A 23,945-nucleotide genomic window follows, 5' to 3' on the forward strand; every position below is an offset into this window, starting at 1 on the left:
CATATACCGAGGTTTGGAGGGCTCTGGCCGGAAAGGGGACGTGGGGTGCCGCTTAGTCCGATGATGTGTTCACGGAGGGCGATGTGGCTACCCACAAATCCGAACTAAAGGTTAATCGCTCCTGTAAAAATGTTCCAAATCTTCAGCTCTTCTTCCGGCTTCTCTTAGCCAATCACCGGGTAATCTCCCCGGTGGGTCAACAAGGCAGTGTCTCCCCCTGCCTGGGTTGACGGCAACTTTTGAAAGGGCTATTGTGCCTTTTTAAAGTTGCAAAAATAATTGTAATGTGCAGAGAATTGTCAATAAAAATTTTTTTATAAAATATTTTTTGCAAAATTTGTTTCTTTCATTGTCTGTGTTAGCTGTGTTCACACATTACATTCATCAACTTTTATTTTTACTGCTTTGCTTTATTTGTTTTTGTCACCTTTAAGCATTGTTTCGATTGGTTTATCGTTTATCTGTAAGCATTTTATTACTATCCAGGGATCGAACCCTGGATTTTCGGCATACCGCGCCGATGCTCTACCAATGAGCCATGAATCATGTTATGTCAAGTTGGCTTTTTTCTAGTCACTTGTGGACTTGCATTTACACTTAGAATAAAACTGAAATGCAATTCTGCAATATAATCTTCTACATTTATTCTACTTCTTTTTACACATCTGCTGAGGTGTGAACCCAGGGTAACAGGTATCGCAGCTAAAGGCTCTACCACAGAGCTATGAACCTTATGAATGCAATAGAAAGATAAACATATAGTTGTGAAAGACTGCAGAAACATCCTAGACGATAACATATGATATGCGATAATAAAATATTTAGATATATCTCGTGGCTCAATGTTAGAGCATCGGCGTTGCACGCTGAATGTATGGGGATCGGTTCCCATACGAGTAAAACAAAATACAAAATTACTTCAACAAAAATGTCCAGATATTACACGTTGTTCCTTGAATCTAAGTTGAAGAATTAAAAGAATGTAATAAATAATAATTGAATACTTACAGATAAACAATAAACCAATGGAAACAATGCTTACCATCAAAAGTGACAAAAACAAATAAAGCAAAGCAGTAAAAATAAAAGTTGATAAATGTAATGTGGGAACACAGCTAACACAGACAATGAAAGAAACAAATTTTGCAAAAAATATTTTATAAAAAAATTTTTATTGACAATTCTCTGCACATTACAATTATTTTTGCAACTTTAAAAAGGCACAATAGCCCTTTCAAAAGTTGCCGTCAACCCAGGCAGGGGGAGACACTGCCTTGTTGACCCACCGGGGAGATTACCCGGTGATTGGCTAAGAGAAGCCGGAAGAAGAGCTGAAGATTTGGAACATTTTTACAGGAGCGATTAACCTTTAGTTCGGATTTGTGGGTAGCCACATCGCCCTCCGTGAACACATCATCGGACTAAGCGGCACCCCACGTCCCCTTTCCGGCCAGAGCCCTCCAAACCTCGGTATATGTTGTTTTTATATATACCGTACAGTAGGGGCATGACCCCCTACGGGCTTATTACGAGTCAAGGGGAAACGGGGCTTCAGAAAAGAAGGGAGCCCAGATATGCACTTCAATTTTTTAAATATCAAATACCGTCTGGGGAATCCGAATTAAGTATAGAAATGTCATGTCATCCATCCAATCAATACAATTTATTCAGTGTCTTGCCCCAACCAAGAATTTTTTCAGATCCAATGTTACTATTAACCTATATTGAGAAAAGAAAAACAACACCGTTAAACATATCAACTGTTGATCATGTAACTTACATGACTTATAGATTCAACTTCTGGCAGAAGCTTGGGAAAGGCCATACAAATTGCAGATGAAAATCATTGTATAAGGCTCTTGAATGATAAAATAGCACCCCTAGAATGTTGCATTGTTGATAGTTGTGTTCCCAGTATGCTGAAAATCCTTTCCTATTGGATAAATTTTTTTTTTTAGATTAGACATGGTTGGCAAAAAGCAGGAGAAATGCTTTGTCATAAATTCAAAAAATTTTCAAGAAAATTCCTTTCATACCTAAAAAGTCCATGTATGATGTTCATCGCTGCAATGCCAACGAAATGAAACATCTTTAGGGCCATTTAAGTACCCAGCTTCACCAACACTCTGAATGTAAAGGACAAGTTTTTTTAGCAAGAGAAGCAGAATTATTTGAGGCTTCTAGCTGTGACAGAACTATAAAGGATTGCTGTTACACAGGATTCATTCACACAAGATGGTACTACTCATTAGACAATTTGCATACTCTATTACTTTACCTCACCTTAATGGTAATGCACTTTCAGTGTTTTTCAACTGTAGGCTCACTCTTCCATCCTGTAACACTTCCGGACTTGACTTGATCCCCCACTATAATTCTGTGAATGCAAAATAATAGCATTAAAAATACTTTTTCAATAGACAAAAAACCGAAAAGTACCTAATCCATGTTTTATGTTGAACTCATGCCATTTCTGGGTTTCCGTACCACACCTATTTTCGGCCCAAATACGGTCCCACAATTCTTCAGTTCCTTCGCTGCATGGACTTATTATTACACAAATGAATAAAAGCAAATAAATAGAATCATTACATATTAGGCCTTACCATCCTTAGCTTTGCTGTTATCTAATATTTTGTGTTGTTCCAATAATTGGGCCTGCAGCTTCATAATTTGATCTAATAAACAATAATTAATAATTGAAAACCAATATAATAATGTTTATACTTACCACTTTTTTGTTTTATTATCTTATCCATTTTTCAATTGCTCCTCCAGCCACGCAGTTTTCTCCAGCCACGCTGCTCAATTAAATGCAAATGGCATACAATTAACTGAAATTGCTTACATGCCTGTAATAAAGAAACCGACTGATAGATGGCTACGGGTAGAAAAAAGAGAAAAAAGTGCGATTTTTTTTTTTTTTTTTCCGCCATTTTTTTTTTTTTTTATGTAAAACGGATTGCCATAGTCATACGGATTGCCATATAAAACGGATTGCCATACGGATTGCCATACGTTTCAGTTTATTGACAATACGACATATGCAACTGCTAAGGCCACCTAGCGGTGTATTTACCTTTTGAATATGAATCTGAAAACAGACGATCTTCCTCGCGTGTCAAATGGCTGACGTGGACAAGTTGGATAGCTATGTAACAGGAAATTTGACGGAATCCGAAGTTTTAGAAAATAAGCCTTCGCGGGATTCTATGCAAGTTGCTTATTGGATATTCTTTAAATGACATAGTGTAATATTACTATTTATTTGAAATATTTAGGATGCCTCTTCCTGTGAAACTCAATCTCTCCGTCCCCGCCGCATCTGAATGGATAGGCTCTCGAAGGAAGAATCTTAAGCCGTGGTTTCAGTTTGTACAAACGTCAAAGTTTCAAAGTCCGTCATCCGTGCCTCTTCTGGGTGCTAGAATTGTGAAGAATATCGATCATTTTCAGAGCAATTATTTGTGCATATTTATCATACTTATTTTGTATTGCTTGTAAGTTACCTCTTATTTTCGTTTTAGTTTTGGATAATGATTTCCAGTATTTACCATTATTTTGTTACTCTGTAGGTTAACATCACCCCTACTTTTGTTTGCTGTGGGCACATCTTTAGGAGCTTGCTTTTTTATATCACGCAAAAATATTGATCAGAAAATATGTTTATTTGGTCAGGAACTCAGCTTAGCTCAGCAATATGGACTTATTGCTATGGTTTCCCTTCCACTTTTCTATCTAGCAGGAGCTGGTTCTGTGGTCTTCTGGGTTTTAGGTAAATGTTGAATGTTCTTTTCTAGAATGTAAGTAACTGTATCAATATTTCTATATAGGTGCTTCTATGTTTTTCATCATTCTTCATGCATCATTTTACAATAATGAATCACCTGAAGAGAGTTTTGAACTCCCTATTCAACAGGTTTAGAATTTTTATTTCATTATTAGTGTTTGCCAATTAGCCTTAATTTAATGAATCATCTAATAATCTATCAATATTTTCACGTTTTGTTTGCATTAAATACATGGATTTTAATTAATTGGTAAGAAGTAGACTGTAATGCTCTCCCCCATGAAATTTATTACCGACACAAACTGGCAAAAAGTCTAATACAAACGCTAAATCGGAGATGGGAGACGAGACGAGAAAGGTATAACAAAGAGATGATATAAGACAAAACGGCTGGATGACTACCATTAATCAAGAGCCATGCCATCTTCACCATCCTCTTTCTTCTTATCTTTGTCTTGATTTTGGAGAGCTGTAATAAAAGCTTCCATATCTCCTTTCTGGGCGGCTTCGACAGCTTCAGAGCCAAGTCCAAACTGCTGAATTAAAGGCCCCAACTGGCCAGACTGAAGAGCAGCACTAAACACACTCAGCGCCTGAAAAAACCATACCAGATAAACCACAGTGCAATGTAAAGTATTATGTCATAAGGCCGATATACCTGGGCAAACTGGGGCGACTGAACTGTGTCTCGAACCATGGAAGCTGTATCACCTTCACTAGCCAGGTCCGACGGTGGCAAGAAATCACGCAATTGCCGCATAAAATCAGCGTTATTCAGAATCGGATGCAGAACATCTGTACTCAACCCTTCTGACAAATCTACTACTTTTCATAATCACAAAATATCAATGATTCATCAATCAATTTCAAATGCTGTTAAACGATCTATTGTACCTGACGGTTTTTCCGGCTGGCCCTGAGCAGCGGCGGCACCGGAGAGTCCTAAGGCCGAATCAGGTACTTGAATCCCCGAAAGGATCTGCTGGAGATTCGTCAAATTGCCTAAAGAAGGTACTCCCGTAGACAGTGGAGTCGCCGGCAAGTTACTGCCAGCGTTTGCAGAACTTGGTGTAGTAGCTGCTGCAGTGGCACCAGTTGCAGAGGCTGGGGGAATAGCCGCAGCCGAACGAGCTTGAGAAGCCGAGCCAGAAGTGGCACCACTTGAACGGCTTCGGGAGCTAGAGCTACTACGCACAGCACTGTGGAAGAAAATGCAAACCTTGTTGACTGGCATTATGTTTTACATTTGAGTAACAGCTACCTCTCAGATGGGACCAGCAGAGAAGATAGTCCAGACATTCCTCCAACATTTCCAAACAACTGCATTAGTTGTTGCTGGGACATGGAGCTCAACAAGCTCTGCAAATCACGTTCACTACCTACAAGTTGAGGACAGCATTATCAGTTTAGTTTTGCTGCTGCCACTTTCAAGTATGAACTATTGCAGTTACCTAGATTACTTCCTCCCCTTCCACCTTGTGATCCTGGTGTTGGTGGATTATTCAAGTACTCATTGACTTTGCGACAGTACGTTTCATCCTTATCAGTTTTGGGTTCCTGAATATAAGAATGACATTTATTAAATTACATTTTTTGAGTAACTTGTCATTACCTGCATCCAAAAGAAAGTTTTCTTGTTGGAAGACTTAAACTTAAGAAGGAAGACCCGTCCAGTAGTGCACTGAGGTACTCGCACATACTCACAATCATCAGGAAAAATGATCCAATCCTAGATGCAGAAAGAAACGACAAGATATTGAATTTTTTTAAATTTTTCATAGAAAATTTTATTAAAAAGAACCTACATCTTCAACACTACCAGATTGGCGATCTTTCCAACAAAAATGTATCAAAGAGTCGCTGGACTGATGAATATAAACAAGACCTTTCCTTTTGTCGGGGTGAACCATGTTACCTCTCATGGTCATCTTACCGGCCCGAAATTCCACCAAGTTTTTACTCTGGCTCCGAGATGAAGAATTGCTGAAAAGACTCATTTTTTCTTCTCGACTATTCCGATCGTTTTACCCAACAAATACTTAACCGTACTAATATAACACAGCTGAAGTATACTGAAATACAAGTGTTTCTAAACTAGACGCAAACACAACTTCATCAAAAATGAAACTGCAAATCATTCCAGTATCACCGTATTCCAAGGAAGCCCCCTCTCCATTTGTGTCCGACCTGCCATCTTGTGCTCACATAAAATGGCGTCATGGCCCTGACGTTTAAATTTAATGGAATTTTTGGGCTAAACGTAGTCTTTCTGCACTTTAATAAATAATGACAAAATTTTCATTCAACTGTTGTTGTATTTAGACAGAAACATGGTACGTTTGCAAGGAAATATTTTCATAAATAAAAGTGGGACACAATATTGTAAATAACACTGGGGGAAATGGATAAGAAATGAAATGTGCTTGCTGCTGAAAAACTCTCCAAATTTACTAATAAAACATTATTTCTCTCGAAATCCCTCCCGATAAACAAAACACAACGTCACCGCGGTTACAGCCATCGAAAATTATGTTAAATACACATGTAAATTTAACACACACGTTTTCCGAAAAAAATAAATAAGTAAAATAAAAAGGGAACGGTCAAACGTCCTCGTCAACCAAAAATAATTATGTGCGTAATAAATAGATGGTACAGCCCATAACCAATGCAAGAGCGTGATTTCCCGGAAGAAAAACAAAATAACTAGGTGATCAAAGGGGACGACATCAATCCTCTGATGGCGTGGGTATCATGATGGTTGTGTTCACTCCATTTCTTATATTCTGTTTCTTCTTTAAAAAGATTACATGAATAAACACAACTAGAGTGACGGTGTGGGCGAAAATGAACGTGCGTTATTGCTTTTCCTTTCGTCTCATGGAAGGAAGGAATCGTGATCAAACTGAATCTTTCAGCTACACATTGTTGACACTAATAATCTGATTGATCCAGCTGATGAAGGACGACACTTTGACGTAGACGCCGGGTACCTGAGCCCGACCGCAGCCGAAACCCCAGCTGACCAAACCGCTCAATTCATAATATCCTTCGTCTTCGCATACCAGAGGACCACCGCCGTCACCCTACAAACCGTGCAAAACACAAATTGTAATTATACTAACAACTAAAACTTCATCTTTCTTTCCATCTTTACCTGACAGGCGTCGTTACCAGCCTCACCGCCGGCACAGAAACTGGAAGCTGGCATGATGAAGATTTTCTCGGTCACAGCGTTGATTTGTCGCACGCATTCGCCTTCACTTACAATCGGTACTTCGGCTTCTCGTACTCGCAATGGGATCGGTCCAGCTTCAAAATAGTTAAATTAGTTCAGACTTGTTAACAGATCCAATATGATAAGTTGACTACTTACTTTCACCCATGTATCCATAACCAGTAACGGTGCATCGTCGGCCCGTTTCTGGAATGGAGCCTCGTGACGGCAAACAAATGATGCAAACACCTGGTTTGAGTTCAGCCTGACCTTGCAGTTTCAGTAAAGCGATGTCGTTATCCAAGGTTTGACTGTTGTGATTGTGATGGATGTACGTAGTGGCTACACGCAACGTTTGAGCCCCAGGGCTTCCATATCTATTAAAATAACATTGTGCATATTAGATACATGAATTCTATGTCAAAACGATCAAACTGGAAGTTACTCTTACCGGCTTGTAAGATCATGGTCTCCTACACGAACGTAGATGGCATCACCAGAACGAACGATACTGTTTAACGAGAAAGATGTTAATTTCAGTTATCAATTGTCTTGATGCTTTCAGAATGACACTTACTTCGTGACGCAATGGGCAGCTGTCAATACCCACTGTGTTCCAATCAATGCACCACCGCACAAGTACTGATTCAATGAGTTGATCAAAGCGACTTGCCAACAGTATTCGCCAGGTAGAGCGTCGTTTCCTCCAACAACACGACCTTGGCGGAAACCTCTACTGATTGTGGTCGTGGCATTATCGTCTGTGTAGGGAATAAATTAGGATTAGCACAACTCATCAACCATTTTCATTCTCAATGCTTACGTACTGTCAAGATATTTCTCAATTGTAGACAATTGGCGGAGTTCACGATGATTACCCTTGACTCCGCAAACAAATTTGCTGTTGGGAAGTGGTCTAGAAACGGAAGGTCGAGGCCCAGTTGAGGTAGCAGTGGTTTGTTGTTGTGGCAGCTGTTGAGGAGGTGTTGCAACAGCTGTACCAGGTCGGACCATCGGGGGAGGTTTGAATCCACCTCCCGGTCTGTTTTCCACAAAGAAAAAATAAGCACCCAATGAGTTCATTATTGTCAATAATAGCCTTCAAGCAGGATGAATTAAGAGCTGATTGTCTGTTTTATACCGTGAGAATTCGGGTTGAGGAACTTCCACAGCTAGGGCGGATGCCGGTTTCAATTCGCGAATGGCCGACTTTTGAGCGCAACAGACTACTTTGGAACTCGGGCAGCGGAACAAGTCGGTAATTTCAGCATTGCCTGCAACCATCACGAAAACACCACGGTTAATTCAGAACAAACAATTTGCACGTATCGAAAAATGATTGCTGGAAACTTACTGAAGCAAGAGAAAGAGAGAATGGGAGCCATGCAAGTTCCAGGACAATAGGGTCTGGTGTCGACCACCTGAGGGGCGCTGGTGGTGGTGGTTGTGGTTGTCGTGGTCGTTGCTGGAGCTCGAGTTCCAGTCGACTGAGGTCTTTGCGGTGACACGTCCGACTTATCTCCAGCTAAAGGAAGAACACGCTACAATTCACGTACTCCATTTTCCAAAAAATTCAATCGTAATTATACTTGATGTAGGTCGTTGATTCATGGCAGCACCAGCCAAACTGCTGAGGAGCGGTCCAGCTAATAAAGTGGTCAAAGGATTGCTCAACAAGTCTGACATGGCGGAAGCTGGTGCTTTGGTGGGAGGACGAGACGGCCTGTTGTTTGTCGATCCACTTGATCCGGAATTAGATCCGGATGGTGGAGTGTCACGCGTTTTAGAGTCGCAGCAAATGGATCCACGATCGCAGAGATTGGGTGGATTATTGACAACGACGGACGGTTTGGAACAGAAGGCTGACATCAAGCCTGGCAGGCAGACACCTGGGCAACGTTTTGGTAGAGCAGCGGTTGTCGTAGAAGGTGCGGAAGTAGTCGTAACTTTAGGTTTAGCAGTAGTAGGTCGAGCAGTTGTTGATGGTGGTACAGATGGTTTGGAATTGCTGGGCGATGGCCGAGATCCCGAAGCCGGTGCAGTTACATTATTTGTTTTCTGTTCACTTACTCCTCCACCTCCTTCACGTCGGCTGATGCAACATTTGCCACCGTTAGCACAAACTGCTTTTGCGTCAATAAAATCGCAGAGGTACGAAAAGAATCCCGTCACACATGTGCCCTACAAAGAAAAGGGCATTTAAAAGCAATTCAAATTAGCTGATAGGTTATTTCACATACTTTGCATTTTTTGTCATCGTCAACTGCTGGAACAGCCGTGGTGGTAGATTTGGGCCTGGGACGTGTAGTTGTTGTTGTGGTACGAACCTTTTCAAGCAAAACACAATTTGATGCATTTTAAATTCATACTTGACTTGATCTGATATGTTCTTACGGTTGTGGTTGTTGGTGACGTAGTTGTAGTTGCCTCAGTGGTCGATGTCCCCGTGGAACTAGCCTCATTCAAAATGACCAATTCCGGAGGTGGTTCAGATTCACCGAAGAGGGATTTGGTAACACAACATTTCATGGCCGTCTTGCAGAGTCCATCGACATTAAGAACAGCTTCGCAATAGTCGGAAATGCGGGTTGCCACGCACACTCCAGGACAGATACGTAAAGAGCCAACTTCAGAAGCCTTAAGTACTTCATCTTCATCACCACCATCAGCATCCTCCACTTTAGTGTCTACTGTGACAGCTGCTTTTGTTGTTGTTGCAACTGTTGTTGTCGTGCTGCTCGGCTTAACTGTTGTTGTAGTTGTCGTAGGAGCTTTCGTTGTAGTCGTAGGAGCTTTAGTGGTCGTCGTAGTCGGCTTCGTAGTTGTTGTTGTTGGTTTTGTCGTTGTTGTGGTCGGTGCAGTTGTCGTCGTAGCTAAAAATTTGGCACAAATGAGTTAACCGTTTCTATTCCAGGAGGTCAAAATGATTTACCTTTAACGGTTGTCGTTGATTGGGTGGTCGGTTTTGTTGTGGTGGTGCCAACAGTTGTGGTTGTTGGAGTGGTCGTCGTTGCTTTCGTTGTCGTCGTCGTAGGAGCTGTTGTTGTTCCTACCTTCTGTAAAACAAAACATTAACGTTAAAAAATTGTTGCTAATATAATGACAGATGAGTATTCACCTGAGTTGTGGCTGCAGATGAAGAAGGAGCCGCCGACGATGTGGAAACAGTGGGAGTTTTCGTGGTGACAGAACGTGCCGGAGGTGAAGGTCGATTCTCGACACAACATCTCATGGAACCTTCAGAGCACGTCACATTTTCCAGAACCTTCTCGCAGAGGAGGGCTGCTAATACATGAACACATCTGCCTGGACAATCCTTGCTCTTGGACGTCGATGTGATGGTATCGAACAGGCCTGTAAAAAAAAACATAGAGGTCGTTGACTTTCGTCTGCAACAACAACACATCCCACATTCCATGTCCAGTAATGCTTTTTATGTTTTACCCCTGAAGCCATTAAAGAAAAAATTTCCGCTCATAGCCCTATTGTACGATTCAATGTGAAGCTCTTTTCTTCTGGGGCATTGAAGCATGTCTTACGATGCATTTAAACGCTCCGATCACAAGCAAAGCAATAGAGCCACATGTGAGATGCGGAGAAGAATAGAACGTCAGGTGGGGCATCTGCTTGAGGTTGCACGGACTACTGCTAAAGGCAGTCACGCAATACAAACAATTTTCGCGGAAAACTCAAAGTAGGAAACTGAACATTGGAACTGCAATTCACTGAAAATTGCCAACTTTCAAAAGATCTTTCCCTTAACGTGTCATTGGTCTTTACTTTTCTTACGAAATCCTGCGTCACAGTTTTCGTTCTACGAAGAGCAATCTAACGGGATACATGAAAGGGAGGAGAAGTGAAGACATCCAGGACATCCGGCCCCACTGAATGAAAAAATTGGGATTAAATTGTTTTCGAAATTCGTTAGAGGTGATGACAAAAAAGGATTGACAATAGAGAACAGGACGCGGAAATGTAAACTAAAAAAGAAAAGCTTTTTCATGCGGCTTCCGTCATGCATCATTCATCGAAAACTGTCAAACCCCTCCCACTTCTTTGGATGACGTCGTCGTTGTCATATTATTTCTAATGGACGAAAATTCTTTCGTCTTCTTTTGTACGGGTAAACACGTTTTTCTTCTCTTTCTTAGAAGGCTGGATAGTAAGCCTGAAACGTAATAGAATTGGCCACCGCACGCATCGAACTAAAGAGCTCATCAGATATTTGAACAGCCTTAAAGCGTTCCCTCATCAAAGATCGAGAAATAAAGTTCGCAATCAACCAGAGGAGGGAAAACCATGGAACCCGCACGCGCGATTCACATATTAAATAACTCCAAATAGAATCTCATTCCATTTACACACGGCAACGCCCAAATTCCATACGCTTGACATTCCGAAAACAGAAAAATGGTACAAGATGTCGTAAAGTGCACTGGTAATACCAGAAAGTAAACTGCTGGCGAGGCTAGCGGGGGTAGGTGATGGCTGTTGGGCCTTGGCTGCATCGCCCGCTGGTGTACCGGTAGTGGTGGTGGTCCTAGCGGTGGCCGTGGTGGAGGAGCCGGCGGTGCTGCTGCTCGTACCACCAACATCGGATGGACTTGGAGAGGTCAATGACTCCACTCCGGACATAGACGGCTGCTTCTGCTGTGCAGCAGAGACCGTCATCAGCTGCGACCAAGTTAAGGTCAAGGTTATGACCGTCAGCAGGCCAATAGTCCAGCGCATGATGATGATTGTGATGAAGAATTAAATGTGATTCTCTTTTCTTCTTTCCTTTCAAATTTATCAGCAGCTATTCTCCTTCTTCCCAAAGGCGGAATTTCAGGGCGTCCAACTCAAGGCAACTCACTGAGAAACCCAAAGGTTCACCAACGTCACGATTCACGACTTGCAAAAAAATGAAGACGAAGGAATTCGGAAAATGTTGTTTTCTTGCTAAATGAAAGCAGAGAACTATTTTAGCACATTTTCAAACAAACAACCAATCAGCAATGATCGAGTCAAGAAACAACAAGAGAACGTCACGATCGGTACGAACGAGAGAGGACGACTGGCGCGACTTGTGTGAAAGTGCGCTCGTCTTCAAGTGAATTTAAAACTCGACTGGCCGATGGTTAGCGTTGTGTGTTGTGCTAAAAAGAAGAAGAAGAAGAAAATTTTTTTTCTGTGGAACGGCGTTTCGTCGTCAGGAAATCTTTTATCCGAGAAGCCGAAGGAAGAAAAGACAGAAAGAAAACGTACAATAACGATGAAGCAGTCTGCTGAACTGAAACGTCCCGACCCGTTAGTTCACCTCATCGATTTGACTCCTCCCACTTGACGATCTTCTCCAGAGAGTCGGCACAAGTGCTGGCCTGATACAACACTCTTTTATTTTTCTCTTTCTCTTACTGTCTTGCACTCGTTTTCGCCTTTCTACCACCAAACACACGCTGGCAGGTACACAGGTGAGTGTTAAGTCGTCAGTATACTAGGCGCCATGGCTAATCCATCGCAAATTGGCCAGCATTCCCCCCTCTTGCGAAGAAATGAAATTTTTCGAGACATACAAAGAAATAATTCTCTGATGACCAATTAAGACATATCCCATTCAAAATAAATTGGATTTTACCGTTGTTTTTGTCTCTAACTCATCTATTTACGGTCTAGACCTATCGTCTTTTTTGCTTCTATCTTCTATATCAAGAAAACCATTGTACCGTTCTTCAAATGTTTTTCTTCTTGCCTTATTTCTGCGTAAAGAAAATAAAAAAAATAGCTTTCTGTTCGCACCGGTGTTTTATATAATCATCAGTTAATCGTGTGTGATATGTTCTACAGTACTTTTGACTGTGTACATCTCCCCACCAGCTGCAGAACAGGTGCGAAAAAGAAGAAGCTATTACAGATGCTTTCCCAGCATTTGTTCTTCGCGAGAAAATCAAATGGTTTGTTCTTCTTTTAAACGATAGAATCAGGAAGTGGATGCAATATCTTCCGGAACTAGGTATCTAGTGGCGAAACGGATAAGCTTTCTAATCGGAAATGACGAATGCATTTAAATGAGTGTCCACTGCCAATCAACGGGTGGCAATTTACAGAAAGATGAAGTGGAGATATTTTTAAACAAGGAAATCTGGTAAAGGCCAGTCGGAGAACTAACGGTGTTATGAACGGTATGATGCTGCCAGATATATGCAGCATACCTTCCCACATCTTTCCTCGCCCACCTTGCCCCTCATAAGAAAACCAGAAAAAAAAATACTTACACCATGAATTGCATTCCATCTGAAAAGATCCCTGTCTCCGATGCCTTTCCCCCACTCGCTTTTTTCGGCCATCCCCGCCTCCTGCTGTCTTCAGGTCCCGTTAGGTTAAGGTTTTCATACCGATGAATCTAAAAAAGAATAGAAGAGGCTACCATCAAAGGAAGAGGAAGGAAAACCCCGCTATCCTACCTCAAAATCCGTCGCACTTTCCATCTGGAATATTATAAGGTTCAAGGTCCTCTCCATCTTCTCTTTCTTCCACTGTACACTTGGCACAATTGTATCACACAGTAAGCCTCTTTTACAGGTTCTTGGAAGGAATCCCATCACCTAATATTTTATGTTTTGAAAGATTACGTAGAGAAAAAGAATGTTCTCTTACCAAGTATTTGCAGCCTGTTTGTTTTCCAATGGGAGAGTCTGATTAAAGTTGGCTATCGTGTACACAAGAACTTGCTTCCGGGATTGTTGATCTGGGTTTATGCTTCACGCACATACCTCGAAGCACACAGACAACCGACGTACAATAACACGAGATCGCCAGTAAAAAGACTGGCGACTAAAGTCAATCACTGGACAGTATTGTTCTGCTTGAAAGCAATGAAATTTTGCAAGACATCAAAACTATGAGTTCGTTACGTATCGTATTGTTCATTTTCCTGCATGAATACACTTTTATTAGCCAACAAATTACAGAACACGAATAGCTTGCAAATTGTCAGAACCAAGACAATAATGAGTCTGATGACCCTGGCACAGGGATGCCAGATCATTACCTTCAGGCCGACACGTACACACATCATTTTCTACGTAGTTGGAATTTTTAAAAATGTCACGTTTATTTGTTTCTAATTGGCCCACACGGTATCAACAAAAAATGCGACTGTAATTAGCGTCTTCGTTTTTACTTGTGTACTTCAAATTGCGTAATTATTATTAGACAATTCCTTTAGTTTGGGTCATAACGTTTGAGGAAGTTCGTCACGTAGTTATTCATCAGTTTACGGTAAATTTGATATGCCCTCCGGTAGATTCACTGTAGTTCACCTGCGTTTTGGCCTAGATCTCACGTTCAGGTTCCAACAAAGATTCTAGAAATTTCATGTTTTTTTTGTTCAGAAGTCAGTACATCAGTCGAGTCGATTCGTCTTTTTGTCAGTGAAAATGTCAAAGTTCAATTGGATAAAGAGTATTTTGTATTTTGTGTAAGTCAACAGGAGATGTCTGTCACAGTAAATTTCGTCTGTCTTTCATTTGTTTCAGTTTTTTGTTCATTAAAAGGGCAGTCAGTCGGTTTAAACAAAAGAAGCAGACAAGCGGTGGGAGTTGTTCCGATGGCGTCGCAACGTCGAGACGTCACAACTGGCTAGTCATCCGGTCGCATTTTTTTTTTTTTTAATATCGTTATGCCGTCAGTCTTGAGTCATGAACGTAGTTCACAGAGGTCGTCTTTCGTCAACGTAAAGCGAGAAATGAATAACTAGCAAAAGTCACATAGTTTATCCACCACCAGTCTGTCTCGAGTATCGTCAAAGTCAAGTTAGAGTAGTCAGGAAAGTCCAAGTCAGTTCCAAGCAAGTCTTTTTTGGCGTCAAGTCTTTTTTTTTTTTTTTTTTTTTTTGCTTCGTCATTTTGAATGAAAATAAAGGTCAGCGAGAGTATTTTTCGTCAGGTACCAGTAAAAAGAGTGAAACGTCACAGCTAAGAATAGCAAAACACATCAAATACCTCGTGACTCGTCCGATAATGTAGAATGAATTGCTGTTTGAAAACGTTTGTTAGAAGTTCGTCTGTGTCAGGAAAAAGTTTTGTCGTTTTTAAGAGTCTGTCAAAGCGTCGATTCGTCCACGTCAAAAGTCTTTCGAGCCCAGTAGATCAGGAGTATCGGTCTCCCACTCGAACAAAAATCAAAACAAAAATGTTTCACTTGAACAAGAGGAAGCTGCGAACCCAATCATGCTTGAAGCCAATTCTCCCTTTAGGATAGAGCGGGGAAATTAGAACGAAAAAAATGGAAACAGCGTCTAGTGAAAATCTAAGTCAGTCGGTTAAGAGAAACGGCAATTAGAGCTCAGTGAAGGAAAAACCTTATAAGAGTAGAATTGCCGTTAATGTCTCGTCAAGCAGAGTCCAAGTCGAAATAAATTAAGTCTGATTGTCATCTCGTCAAATGTCATTTGATCCGTCAACGATCACGCACACGTAAGTGCTAGAACGTATCCAAACGTGCCATGAGAAAGGAGCGCGCTGTCAACGGAGGAGGAAAATAAACAATTTGCATAGGACTGGATCGGCGAACCAGCACCGTCCGAATAAATACTGGCGATTTCAAAAAAAGAGCGTTATGATGAAATACTTTTGGGGGAAAAGAACGGACAGTTTGATGACTTGTGATACGGAGTAGTCAGTCATCATCCACCCGTTCCCATTCAAACAAATACTTTGTTTCACGAATACTTTTTTAAATGACTATGGAAGGTAAAGAATATTGCCATGATTTGGATGGAGTGAAGTTGGCTGGACAATGGAGTTGTTCGTTGTCTTTTAAATGTCCAAACCAAATTCATTTTTGATCCATGGATAGACTTGTGGGCATTCCGTGCAAGTGTGGAGATAACGATCGCCTCTCAGTGCACGTGATTGCAATTTACACGCACGGCCAATGTTGCAAGCTTTATCCTCAGGTGGAACCTAACAAACGGGTTTTCCAAAACATTTAGGAAATTGAGCACAAAAGAAAAAGCAAGGAAAAGAAATTACTTACCTGGGGTTTACATTTCCATGGATCGAATTGACTCAACGCATTGATCGGCGTTGGTTTTTGCATCCACTGAATCACTTCCCAATTGTTGAGGATCCAAACTTCTGGCATGCGGACCATATCCTCGAGGAATCGCTACAGCCACAAAAGATAAATTTCGTTTTACCTAGCATTTAATCAAAATCATTAGCTTGCGCTACCTGGAAGGCCCGCAAGTTAATGCGCTTCTTAAACCAAATGGTGTGGAAGTAGAGACCGAACGGTGCGCGATTCGAGTTGTAGTGTCGCCTAAAATTGTGCATCAACATCTCGTAAACTTCATCTTCGGACCCGTGAGACGGGCACGAATCCACCATGGCGCAAGAGTACTCCTAAGATATTTAGAAATAGTACGAAAATGAAAAAGAAAAAAAAATTCGTGTCAACGCCAGAGGGACCTGCGCGAATTTTTAAACCCAAACCTCGACTTCCAGCTGGTTGAGTACCATTTCCCAGATGCCTGGGAAACTGCGACTAGGGCAGCGTTGTCCGGTACCGACACAACCGTGAGGCATCTTGTAGTCCAGCGTGTAAGGCCAAATAGGCGGATCACTGAGAGGAGCGGCCATACTGGCATCGTAAACAAAGCCGAACTCCTTCATCATGAGAAATTGTCGGTTCCACCCGACGCGCAAGAAAGGTACGCGGATGCCGCGGATGTCCTCCATGTGAACGCCAGCAAAGCGATTGATAATGTTAGCCTGGCCGACCATTTCATCGAACCAGTCCTCAATAGTGGCGTTAGTCGACCACCAGCCCTCCGGATGCCGATGCCTTTAATTCACAAATAACGTAGTTATTAATTTAAAATGATATTTCAATTTTTAAAATTTAAAGAATAACCAATTGCGGTTGTGCTTACGTGATGGAATGGGCAGCAATTTCGTGTCCGGCATTCCATAGCTTCTGTACATGCTGATAATTATTGTACTCGTGACTGACGTAGAACGTGGCGTGGATGGGGCAACCGTTTGGATTCTTACTGTTGAAAAACAAACGAAAACGGATCGTGAACATTTCATCCTGCTTTAACGGTTATGCGGTAGACTTTACCGTTCCGGAATAAAGAGTTTGTTGAGGTACAAGTCCCAATTCTCGCCGTTAACGGCATCGTCAAACGTGATGGTAATCATCTGTGGCACCTGTTGAAACCACATAACAAACGTCAGAAAATTTGGTAAAAAAAAAAAACTATACTTCAATTCTTACCTGATTAACTTCGAGATTGCCTGGGATGAGTGTTCCATCAACACTGCAGAAACAGTTGGGCAACGTACAGTTGGCGTAGTCGCAACGGGCGGCCGCGTTTGGATCATTCTCGGCATCTGGTGTTTAGATAAGAACAAAGGCATGATTAGATATTCTAAACATCATCGTAGCTGTTCGACTAACCGCACCATCCTTCGTCGCTCCCATCGACGCAATCGGCATGTCCATCGCAAAATAGGTCGCTGTTCAGGCAAGTTCCATCAGCACAAGCAAGCTCATTGACCGGGCAGATGGGTTCCGGCGTATTGAGAAGCGGTTTGGGTAAAGCAGCCTCTAACAAATTGGAGAAAGCAAGACAAAAAAAAAAGGGCGTTACATTTCGAGTTTAGCAAGTTTGAATACTCATTTAATAGAAAATAATTCGAAAGTATATATATAATATAAAAAAAAAAAAAAAAAAAACCTGTGTTAATGTCGCAGTTGTCCACTTTCGCCTTAAAGTCGCAAATCTGCCTGACGATATCGAATAGCAAACCTGTCGAGCACTTGAATTCAAAGACTTCGTTTTCTATTGCAAATACAAATGAATAAAACATTAATCATGATTAGAAAAAAATACAATTAAATATTCGAAAGCCTTTACCAATGCAAAGATAATATTTGGCGCATTCACCGGTTGACCACATCTTCGCCTTTTCTCGATCGGGATTACGATAGAACTTGCCATTGTTCATACACCGAATGCCGTTGCGTACCTGTCGCTTGTTGCGCAATAACGGATGATTTTCGTCCGGCACCGGAGAGGACCCTTATGCATAAATTAATAATAAATAGAAATTCTAAAAAAAAAAAAGAAATGCAGAACTTACAAGTGAGTTGAAGAAGAATTGCAACTAGAACCACAACTGACCACGAAGTGGACACCATTTTGCAACTTCACAACTCGTGCCGTCGTTTATGTAAAGATGACTCAACAGTCACAGCACATTCGGATCGGGAGAGGAGCTCCGTTCAGTGTGCGCTCCGTTCAGAGCTGAGAAGACGACTGACTGTACTGAGACTTGAGCATCGTCTCCTATATGGATGAGCTTTGATGTGGGTTACCTACTGGCCTAGTTGAAGGTTAGCAAACTTACTACCCCGTCCAGGAGGAGGAAGCGGGAGGGATGAGCGGGCGGAGTGATGTGGCGGTGGCTTTTGGTGGCAGACAGCGGTGACTGGAACAACACCACACTGATGGCCCCGTACACACGAGTCTTCCATCGGTCATGGCCCACCGATTCTCCTCGCGCTGGTTCCTCAACTCATGCCAACCCACACCCACGACATACACGAACAACGGGCCCATAGAAGAGCAAAAATAGTTTTAAAAATGACATTAACAACTGACTTACACCAAACGGCCCAGCTGTAGACGTGCCCGTGTAATCGGGACTGAGAAATAACTTGCGTGACGAACGAATGGCCCTCTGAAAATGTGGCTATATCATACAACCACAAATCGATTAGGCCATGCTTTTTATATTAATAACATTTTTGGTCAAAAATAAATAAGCATAAAACATTCTCGTCAATTTTGCCCCGACCGCGTTCGTTCCAATTTCTCTCTTCGCACCCCCTCCAGTGGATTGTGTATCTGCTTACCTAAAAAAAGATAAAAAGCCAGATCAAACTGACACAAACTTGCGCAATGTAAACAGGTAAATAAGAGATTTCATTTCAAACGACATGTTTTTTTTTTCTTTCCAGTTCTAGTGACCTACTTTAATTTGGAAAGATTTGATAAAATTGAGAAGCTTTGAGTGGCACAAGTAATTCGAGTTCTTTGATGTGTGCTGCATCAAAAAAGGAGAAAAGAGGAAAACTTATCTGACATCACGCAACAACAAACTTCAAGCCATCGGGAAGGGGGAAAAAAATTACAACAACAAAAAATAACGCATAACGAGGAAAAAAAAAGAGGGGCAATGTCCTCCCTCCACTACTCCTCCGGGGGTGAAGGTAAACCCATCCTGTCAGTTACGCTGTGGTTATACGGGGCCAGGTGAGAAAAATATAACAAGAGAAAAATAAAAATAAAAAAAAATGAAATACAAAAAATCACGAGTTAAAGCGAAGGGGAGAGAGAGAACTGGTGGTTATAAACAAAGGAATAAAGCCTGTTTTTTGTTAACCTTCTCCTTTCCTCGGAAAAGAAAAGCCAAACGAAGAAAATGAAGATAAACGAGGAAAGGAAGAGAGAAAATGCTATAACATTTGCTGGTTCCTCACCGGTCGAACGAGGCATTCTGCGCGGTTAGGGCAGCTTCGTGACGCTCCACATCTTTCCAGCTTCGTAAGGGAAGGCCAATGAACCCCGAATGTTAGTAACAAGGAGGAGCCTTCACTCGTGAAAATTCCCGAACAAAGTCGAAAGGCCGAATGACACATAAATGCCTTTGCTATAAAAACGGGTTGGACGATCGTAAAGTAATCTTTTAAATTGGGAAAAAAAACTCCAAATAAATAATTAGACAGGCAACAGAAAAAAGGGCAGCTCACCTGTTGGGGTATTTAATCCTACCTTGTTATCAATTTTACCTGATGTTGTTAATGAACCACGTTACGCTGCTGCAAAAGTTAGCCACTGTGAAGTGGAAAGCCTAAAAAATGACAATGTTGACAGAGAAAGCTTCGTCTCGATTACAAGGAAAAATGACGTGACACTTTCGTGCAACACGTCTTGCTTCTTGTTTCTCTCAGAAAACATGTTTGTCTCAATTTCATCGCTTGATTGGCAGCTGGGAGGCTAGTCACATTGTTAGCCAACAAAAAATGTATTTTGTTGTTGTGTGGGTTTTGTTTTGTTTTAAATGGATGCAATTTGAATTGTAACGTACCACTTCACATGAAGGCATGTCAAAACGATACATGGGACTGGGATCGCTCTTCTTCCTCTTTATTTTCATACTTCTCTCGGCTAGGTTACTTTGACAATGGGTAAGTGCGGATGAACGGTAAAGTCGAATTGCGGCGCGGATGCTCCTTCGCGGCGATGCCCACCAGCCAACAATCGCATGACGACACAGTTCGTTTTACAGACGCGGATCAACGATAACACCTGGATTAAAAACACGAAAACAAAAATTCACACATACATAATGAAATAAAATAAAAGCAAATAAACAAATTGTAGGAGAAAAAATATATCCGTTATTGTCTTTTAGATTTTTTTTATCTAATGGAAAAAAGAAAACTGTAAAACAGCTCACGTACGTTTTCATCATTTGATTGGCCAGTCAAAGCTGTCAAAATCGTTGCCGCATGGTGGAAATGTCTGCAAGCTGTTGCGTAGAGATTAGACGCATGTGATGCTTTATCATTCTCGTCCGTGGCGTTGAACTCCAGCTGTCAATCGATCATGTGGATATGGGATAGAAAAAACCGTTAGAAACAGTTTGAGACATACTTTTTTTTGTTTTTGTTTTACTTTGGTTCATTTATGATTATTATAGCATTTCTCAGAGCCACTTACTTTAGTCATTTCCTTGAACTGCACGTATGGAACAAGAGGCGGTGTTGACACCTGGCCCAGTGGAGCAAAACGGTGCTCATAACGGACGCGCTCGTCGTCAAATTCGGTCCGGGGGCGCCGAATCTTTCCCTCCAAATCCATGGCGACCATCGCCTAAAAAAGCGTAACAACATTCACATAAAAAAAAAAAAATTGAATTTCACGATTTCAGCTACCCACAAAGCACAGCTGGATTCCTTCACCTCTTAGCAAACGCAAAAAATAACAACCAAAGATTAAAGCCAAAACAGACTGGGTCACGCACGGGGTACATGTAACTGTACACTAAACCAACTTACATTTGTTTGTTTATTATGTTTCTTTTTAAAGAAGAAAAAGAAAACCTAAGTGGGAACATCTGCAGCTTACGGACAAGCGCAAAAGTTATGGGGGTCCTTTTAAGGCAGACGGGTAGATTTAAAAAAAAAAAAAAAAAAAAAAAAAGCTGGACAAATGGAAATGGGGACGGTGAGTTAGCTCTATCGTTTAACCTTATAATAGCCGCCGCACATACTCTGTACAGCTTGGCAATAAGCAATTTCTTTGGCATAGGGTCGCGCATTTGCTGCGCGTTCCTTTTTCTTCTTGCTTTTGCCGTTGCCACTCTGACCTCCTTTCTTGTTAGTCGCGCCCGGTCCTTTCCCTTTACTTTTCAGATATTCAGCCATAGACTGATGTTCCGTCAGAAACGAATCGGCTCTGTTGTAAGCCGATATCAACCATCCATAGAGAAACTCGTAGAGATACCTAAGAGAAGGAGAAAGACAAACAATGACGACTCTTAGATCAAGATGCATTCTAACCCACAAATATGACTAAAACAACGCCACTAGCAATGGTAGTTTCTAACCGTTGGTTTGTCCATCCTACATTTATAACTCTGTAGAAATTATTTTTTAAAATAAAATAATACTAAATAATAGAAACAATTAAGGTAAGACAGAGAAAGGAAATTAAAACTAATTCCATTTTTGGAAAATACCAATTTCTAGCTAAGACATAGTCTTAGATGAGATTATTCATTCAGTGAATCGTACATACCAGAAAATGTAATGGTATTCGTAGATACTGTAGAGAGAGAGTTCGAATCCCGAGAACAAGTATTGAATCATAGTCCGAAGCGTGTGTAACAAGACCCAGGTGCCGAGACAGGCCAAATGAGAGCGACCGCTATCCGTTTGTAGGGAGATCGTGTGGAGATACGCATCCACTTTATCGGCCTTCCCGTGCAACATAATAAATGTTAATAACGTTCAATTTTCTTAATAATCAACCGCTATATTACCTCTTCTTGAAGCGTAGCTAGATCTTGCAAAATGTGCCCAAATTTATCCCTCTGGCGTGCTAAATTATGGCCAGCAATTTGTATCAAGGATCCCATCGGTCGTACACACTGTTGGAACAGTTGGTCAACACACTCTTGAACTTGGGCGTGTTGAGGAGTGCCAGTGACCAGACCAAGGCCTCCCGTCAATGCAGGTGGTGCGATGAAAGACCGCGCCGCTTCCTGGAGAACTTCGGTCAGGGGTTGTTGGCCAAAGACACGGTTACAGAGTGGAATATAAAGAAGCTGCAACAAAGAGCGTGACAAGACACAAGGTGGGGGACGCTGTCGACCGATGTTGTAGAAAAAGTCCTTAACAAAATTTAAAAAAAAACGTAAATGTTAACATATAATGTTGGTTAATAAAGAACGAAAGATTTTTTCTTTAAATACCAAAGCAGCGTGAAAATTCGTATGTTCTTTTATTTTGCACATTGCTTTCAAGCGATCCATTAACTGAATCAAATTGTTGATGGCTTCAGCCCGTGAACGAAGTTGGGTATATCTTGGAAACGTTGGAGGAAGAAGTCTCTGATTAACTTGAGGCTCAAATCCCATGATTTCAATTTCTTCAGCACCTTTTGAATAGAGTTAATATTCAGAGATAGGGAAAAAATTCTTAAAGCCAATACCATATCCAGAACCAAGGGAGATAGTCTGCAAACATGAGTTTAAGGCTTCACGGCACACGTGCGTAGACTTGAGGATTTCTTCAATCAGCGAATGGGCATTAACTGTTGTAGCTGACGATTCTCGACGATTAAATTTCAACAATAATTGATAGAAATGCCGGAAAAATCTTAATCTTGTGTGCACGGCACTTATTTCCTGTATTACAAAAAATAATTGTTAATCAATCACAAGATACTACCACAGTAAATGTGCAAGTATACTTTCAGTTCATGGGATCCCTCAGCAGATGCTGAAGAAACAGAATTTTTTATTTCTTTCATCAGATCTTCTTCACTTTCTTTAATTAATGCTAAGGCTTTCAGTTCTGGGATCTCAGATGCAAGTCTGAATCCATAAACTAATGGCTGAAAATCTTCCTCTTCAAACACAGATGCTCTAAGACAAACTATGATGAGATTGCCGAAAAGATTGCAGCTTCTCAACACTTACTGATTAATGTAGTCTTTGATGAGATCAACTACTTTCAGAAAAAGGGTGATGAAGGCCTTCACATTGCGGTCTTCAATTTTTTGAGGATGTTGTGCATAAAGATTAATGAACACTGTTTGAGCTAAAGAATGACCTTCCAGCCATGTGACTAGGCAGGCTATACTGTTATCGACAATACCTGAAATACAAAAAAAAAATTAATTGAAACACTGAAAAGTTCATAGTAGTTTGTTTACCTATGAACTGATCATTATTGACTTTCTTCAATTCAAGTTTCCCAGCCTTCACAGCTTGATCAAAGTTAAGAATTTTTTTACTTCCATTTGTTATCTGGTGCATTCCAGCATCCATTTTTGGGTCCATCATTTCAATTGCAGACATGGCTTCAAATAAGCCAAATAAGTCATCATGGGCTAATTCTCCCAATTCCAAATCTAAGTAGGAACATGTGGGGGTTAAAGTCTGACAAATCATGGCAGAAATAATTTTTCAAATTCACCCTTAACTGAAGCTTTAAAATCACTAGTGATATCCCTCCAAGAATATACAACTTCGGGAGGACGGGCCATTTTCAATCCCAAAATATCGTGGAATAAAATAATGGAAAAAGCAAAATACTTCCTTCCCTCTTCCGATAATGTCCTGTAAAATTCCCCTCAGCTGATCAGCCATCTAG

The 23,945-nt window shown here is 41.1% G+C and overlaps 5 protein-coding genes across 5 annotated transcripts; 1 reads left to right on the top strand and 4 right to left on the bottom strand.

Annotated features, from left to right (window-relative positions):
* The first annotated feature begins 3,061 nt into the window (after window positions 1-3,061).
* LOC130701233 (prenylated Rab acceptor protein 1-like) lies at window positions 3,062-3,991 on the top strand. Its single transcript, XM_057523195.2, has 4 exons — window positions 3,062-3,214; window positions 3,282-3,500; window positions 3,576-3,775; window positions 3,834-3,991. The coding sequence occupies exons 1-4, from the start codon at window positions 3,126-3,128 to the stop codon at window positions 3,923-3,925; spliced, it is 600 nt and encodes a 199-aa protein (XP_057379178.1). The 5' UTR covers window positions 3,062-3,125; the 3' UTR covers window positions 3,926-3,991.
* A 67-nt stretch (window positions 3,992-4,058) lies between these two features.
* On the bottom strand, window positions 4,059-5,918 carry LOC130701232 (proteasomal ubiquitin receptor ADRM1-like). The gene is made up of 7 exons (XM_057523194.2): window positions 5,596-5,918; window positions 5,403-5,519; window positions 5,242-5,347; window positions 5,052-5,169; window positions 4,685-4,989; window positions 4,449-4,612; window positions 4,059-4,383 (listed from the first exon to the last, which is right to left on the bottom strand). Exons 1-7 carry the CDS (start codon window positions 5,785-5,787, stop codon window positions 4,195-4,197), a joined length of 1,191 nt encoding a protein of 396 aa, XP_057379177.1. The 5' UTR covers window positions 5,788-5,918; the 3' UTR covers window positions 4,059-4,194.
* Window positions 5,919-6,213: 295 nt separating this feature from the next.
* Window positions 6,214-12,282, bottom strand: LOC130701209 (protein masquerade-like). Its single transcript, XM_057523166.2, has 14 exons — window positions 11,453-12,282; window positions 10,126-10,361; window positions 9,940-10,063; window positions 9,402-9,880; window positions 9,248-9,334; window positions 8,597-9,188; window positions 8,362-8,532; window positions 8,149-8,281; window positions 7,835-8,049; window positions 7,585-7,768; window positions 7,459-7,518; window positions 7,167-7,384; window positions 6,948-7,102; window positions 6,214-6,876 (listed from the first exon to the last, which is right to left on the bottom strand). Exons 1-14 carry the CDS (start codon window positions 11,736-11,738, stop codon window positions 6,709-6,711), a joined length of 3,108 nt encoding a protein of 1,035 aa, XP_057379149.1. The 5' UTR covers window positions 11,739-12,282; the 3' UTR covers window positions 6,214-6,708.
* A 1,868-nt stretch (window positions 12,283-14,150) lies between these two features.
* Window positions 14,151-18,556, bottom strand: LOC130701218 (chitin deacetylase 1-like). The gene is made up of 12 exons (XM_057523179.2): window positions 18,407-18,556; window positions 18,140-18,345; window positions 17,914-18,078; window positions 17,734-17,838; window positions 17,454-17,603; window positions 17,271-17,386; window positions 17,115-17,203; window positions 16,924-17,043; window positions 16,484-16,835; window positions 16,223-16,393; window positions 16,026-16,157; window positions 14,151-15,952 (listed from the first exon to the last, which is right to left on the bottom strand). Exons 2-12 carry the CDS (start codon window positions 18,195-18,197, stop codon window positions 15,806-15,808), a joined length of 1,605 nt encoding a protein of 534 aa, XP_057379162.1. The 5' UTR covers window positions 18,198-18,345; window positions 18,407-18,556; the 3' UTR covers window positions 14,151-15,805.
* A 1,636-nt stretch (window positions 18,557-20,192) lies between these two features.
* Window positions 20,193-23,921, bottom strand: LOC130701214 (N-alpha-acetyltransferase 35, NatC auxiliary subunit-like). The gene is made up of 12 exons (XM_057523171.2): window positions 23,769-23,921; window positions 23,506-23,703; window positions 23,270-23,447; window positions 23,041-23,215; window positions 22,780-22,975; window positions 22,541-22,725; window positions 22,109-22,459; window positions 21,865-22,043; window positions 21,315-21,570; window positions 20,785-20,937; window positions 20,526-20,657; window positions 20,193-20,370 (listed from the first exon to the last, which is right to left on the bottom strand). The coding sequence occupies exons 1-12, from the start codon at window positions 23,836-23,838 to the stop codon at window positions 20,230-20,232; spliced, it is 2,214 nt and encodes a 737-aa protein (XP_057379154.1). The 5' UTR covers window positions 23,839-23,921; the 3' UTR covers window positions 20,193-20,229.
* Between the last annotated feature and the right edge of the window lie 24 nt (window positions 23,922-23,945).

Source organism: Daphnia carinata, chromosome 10 (genome assembly GCF_022539665.2).
Source record: "Daphnia carinata strain CSIRO-1 chromosome 10, CSIRO_AGI_Dcar_HiC_V3, whole genome shotgun sequence".
In the NCBI taxonomy this organism is placed as follows: Eukaryota; Metazoa; Arthropoda; class Branchiopoda; order Diplostraca; family Daphniidae; genus Daphnia; species Daphnia carinata.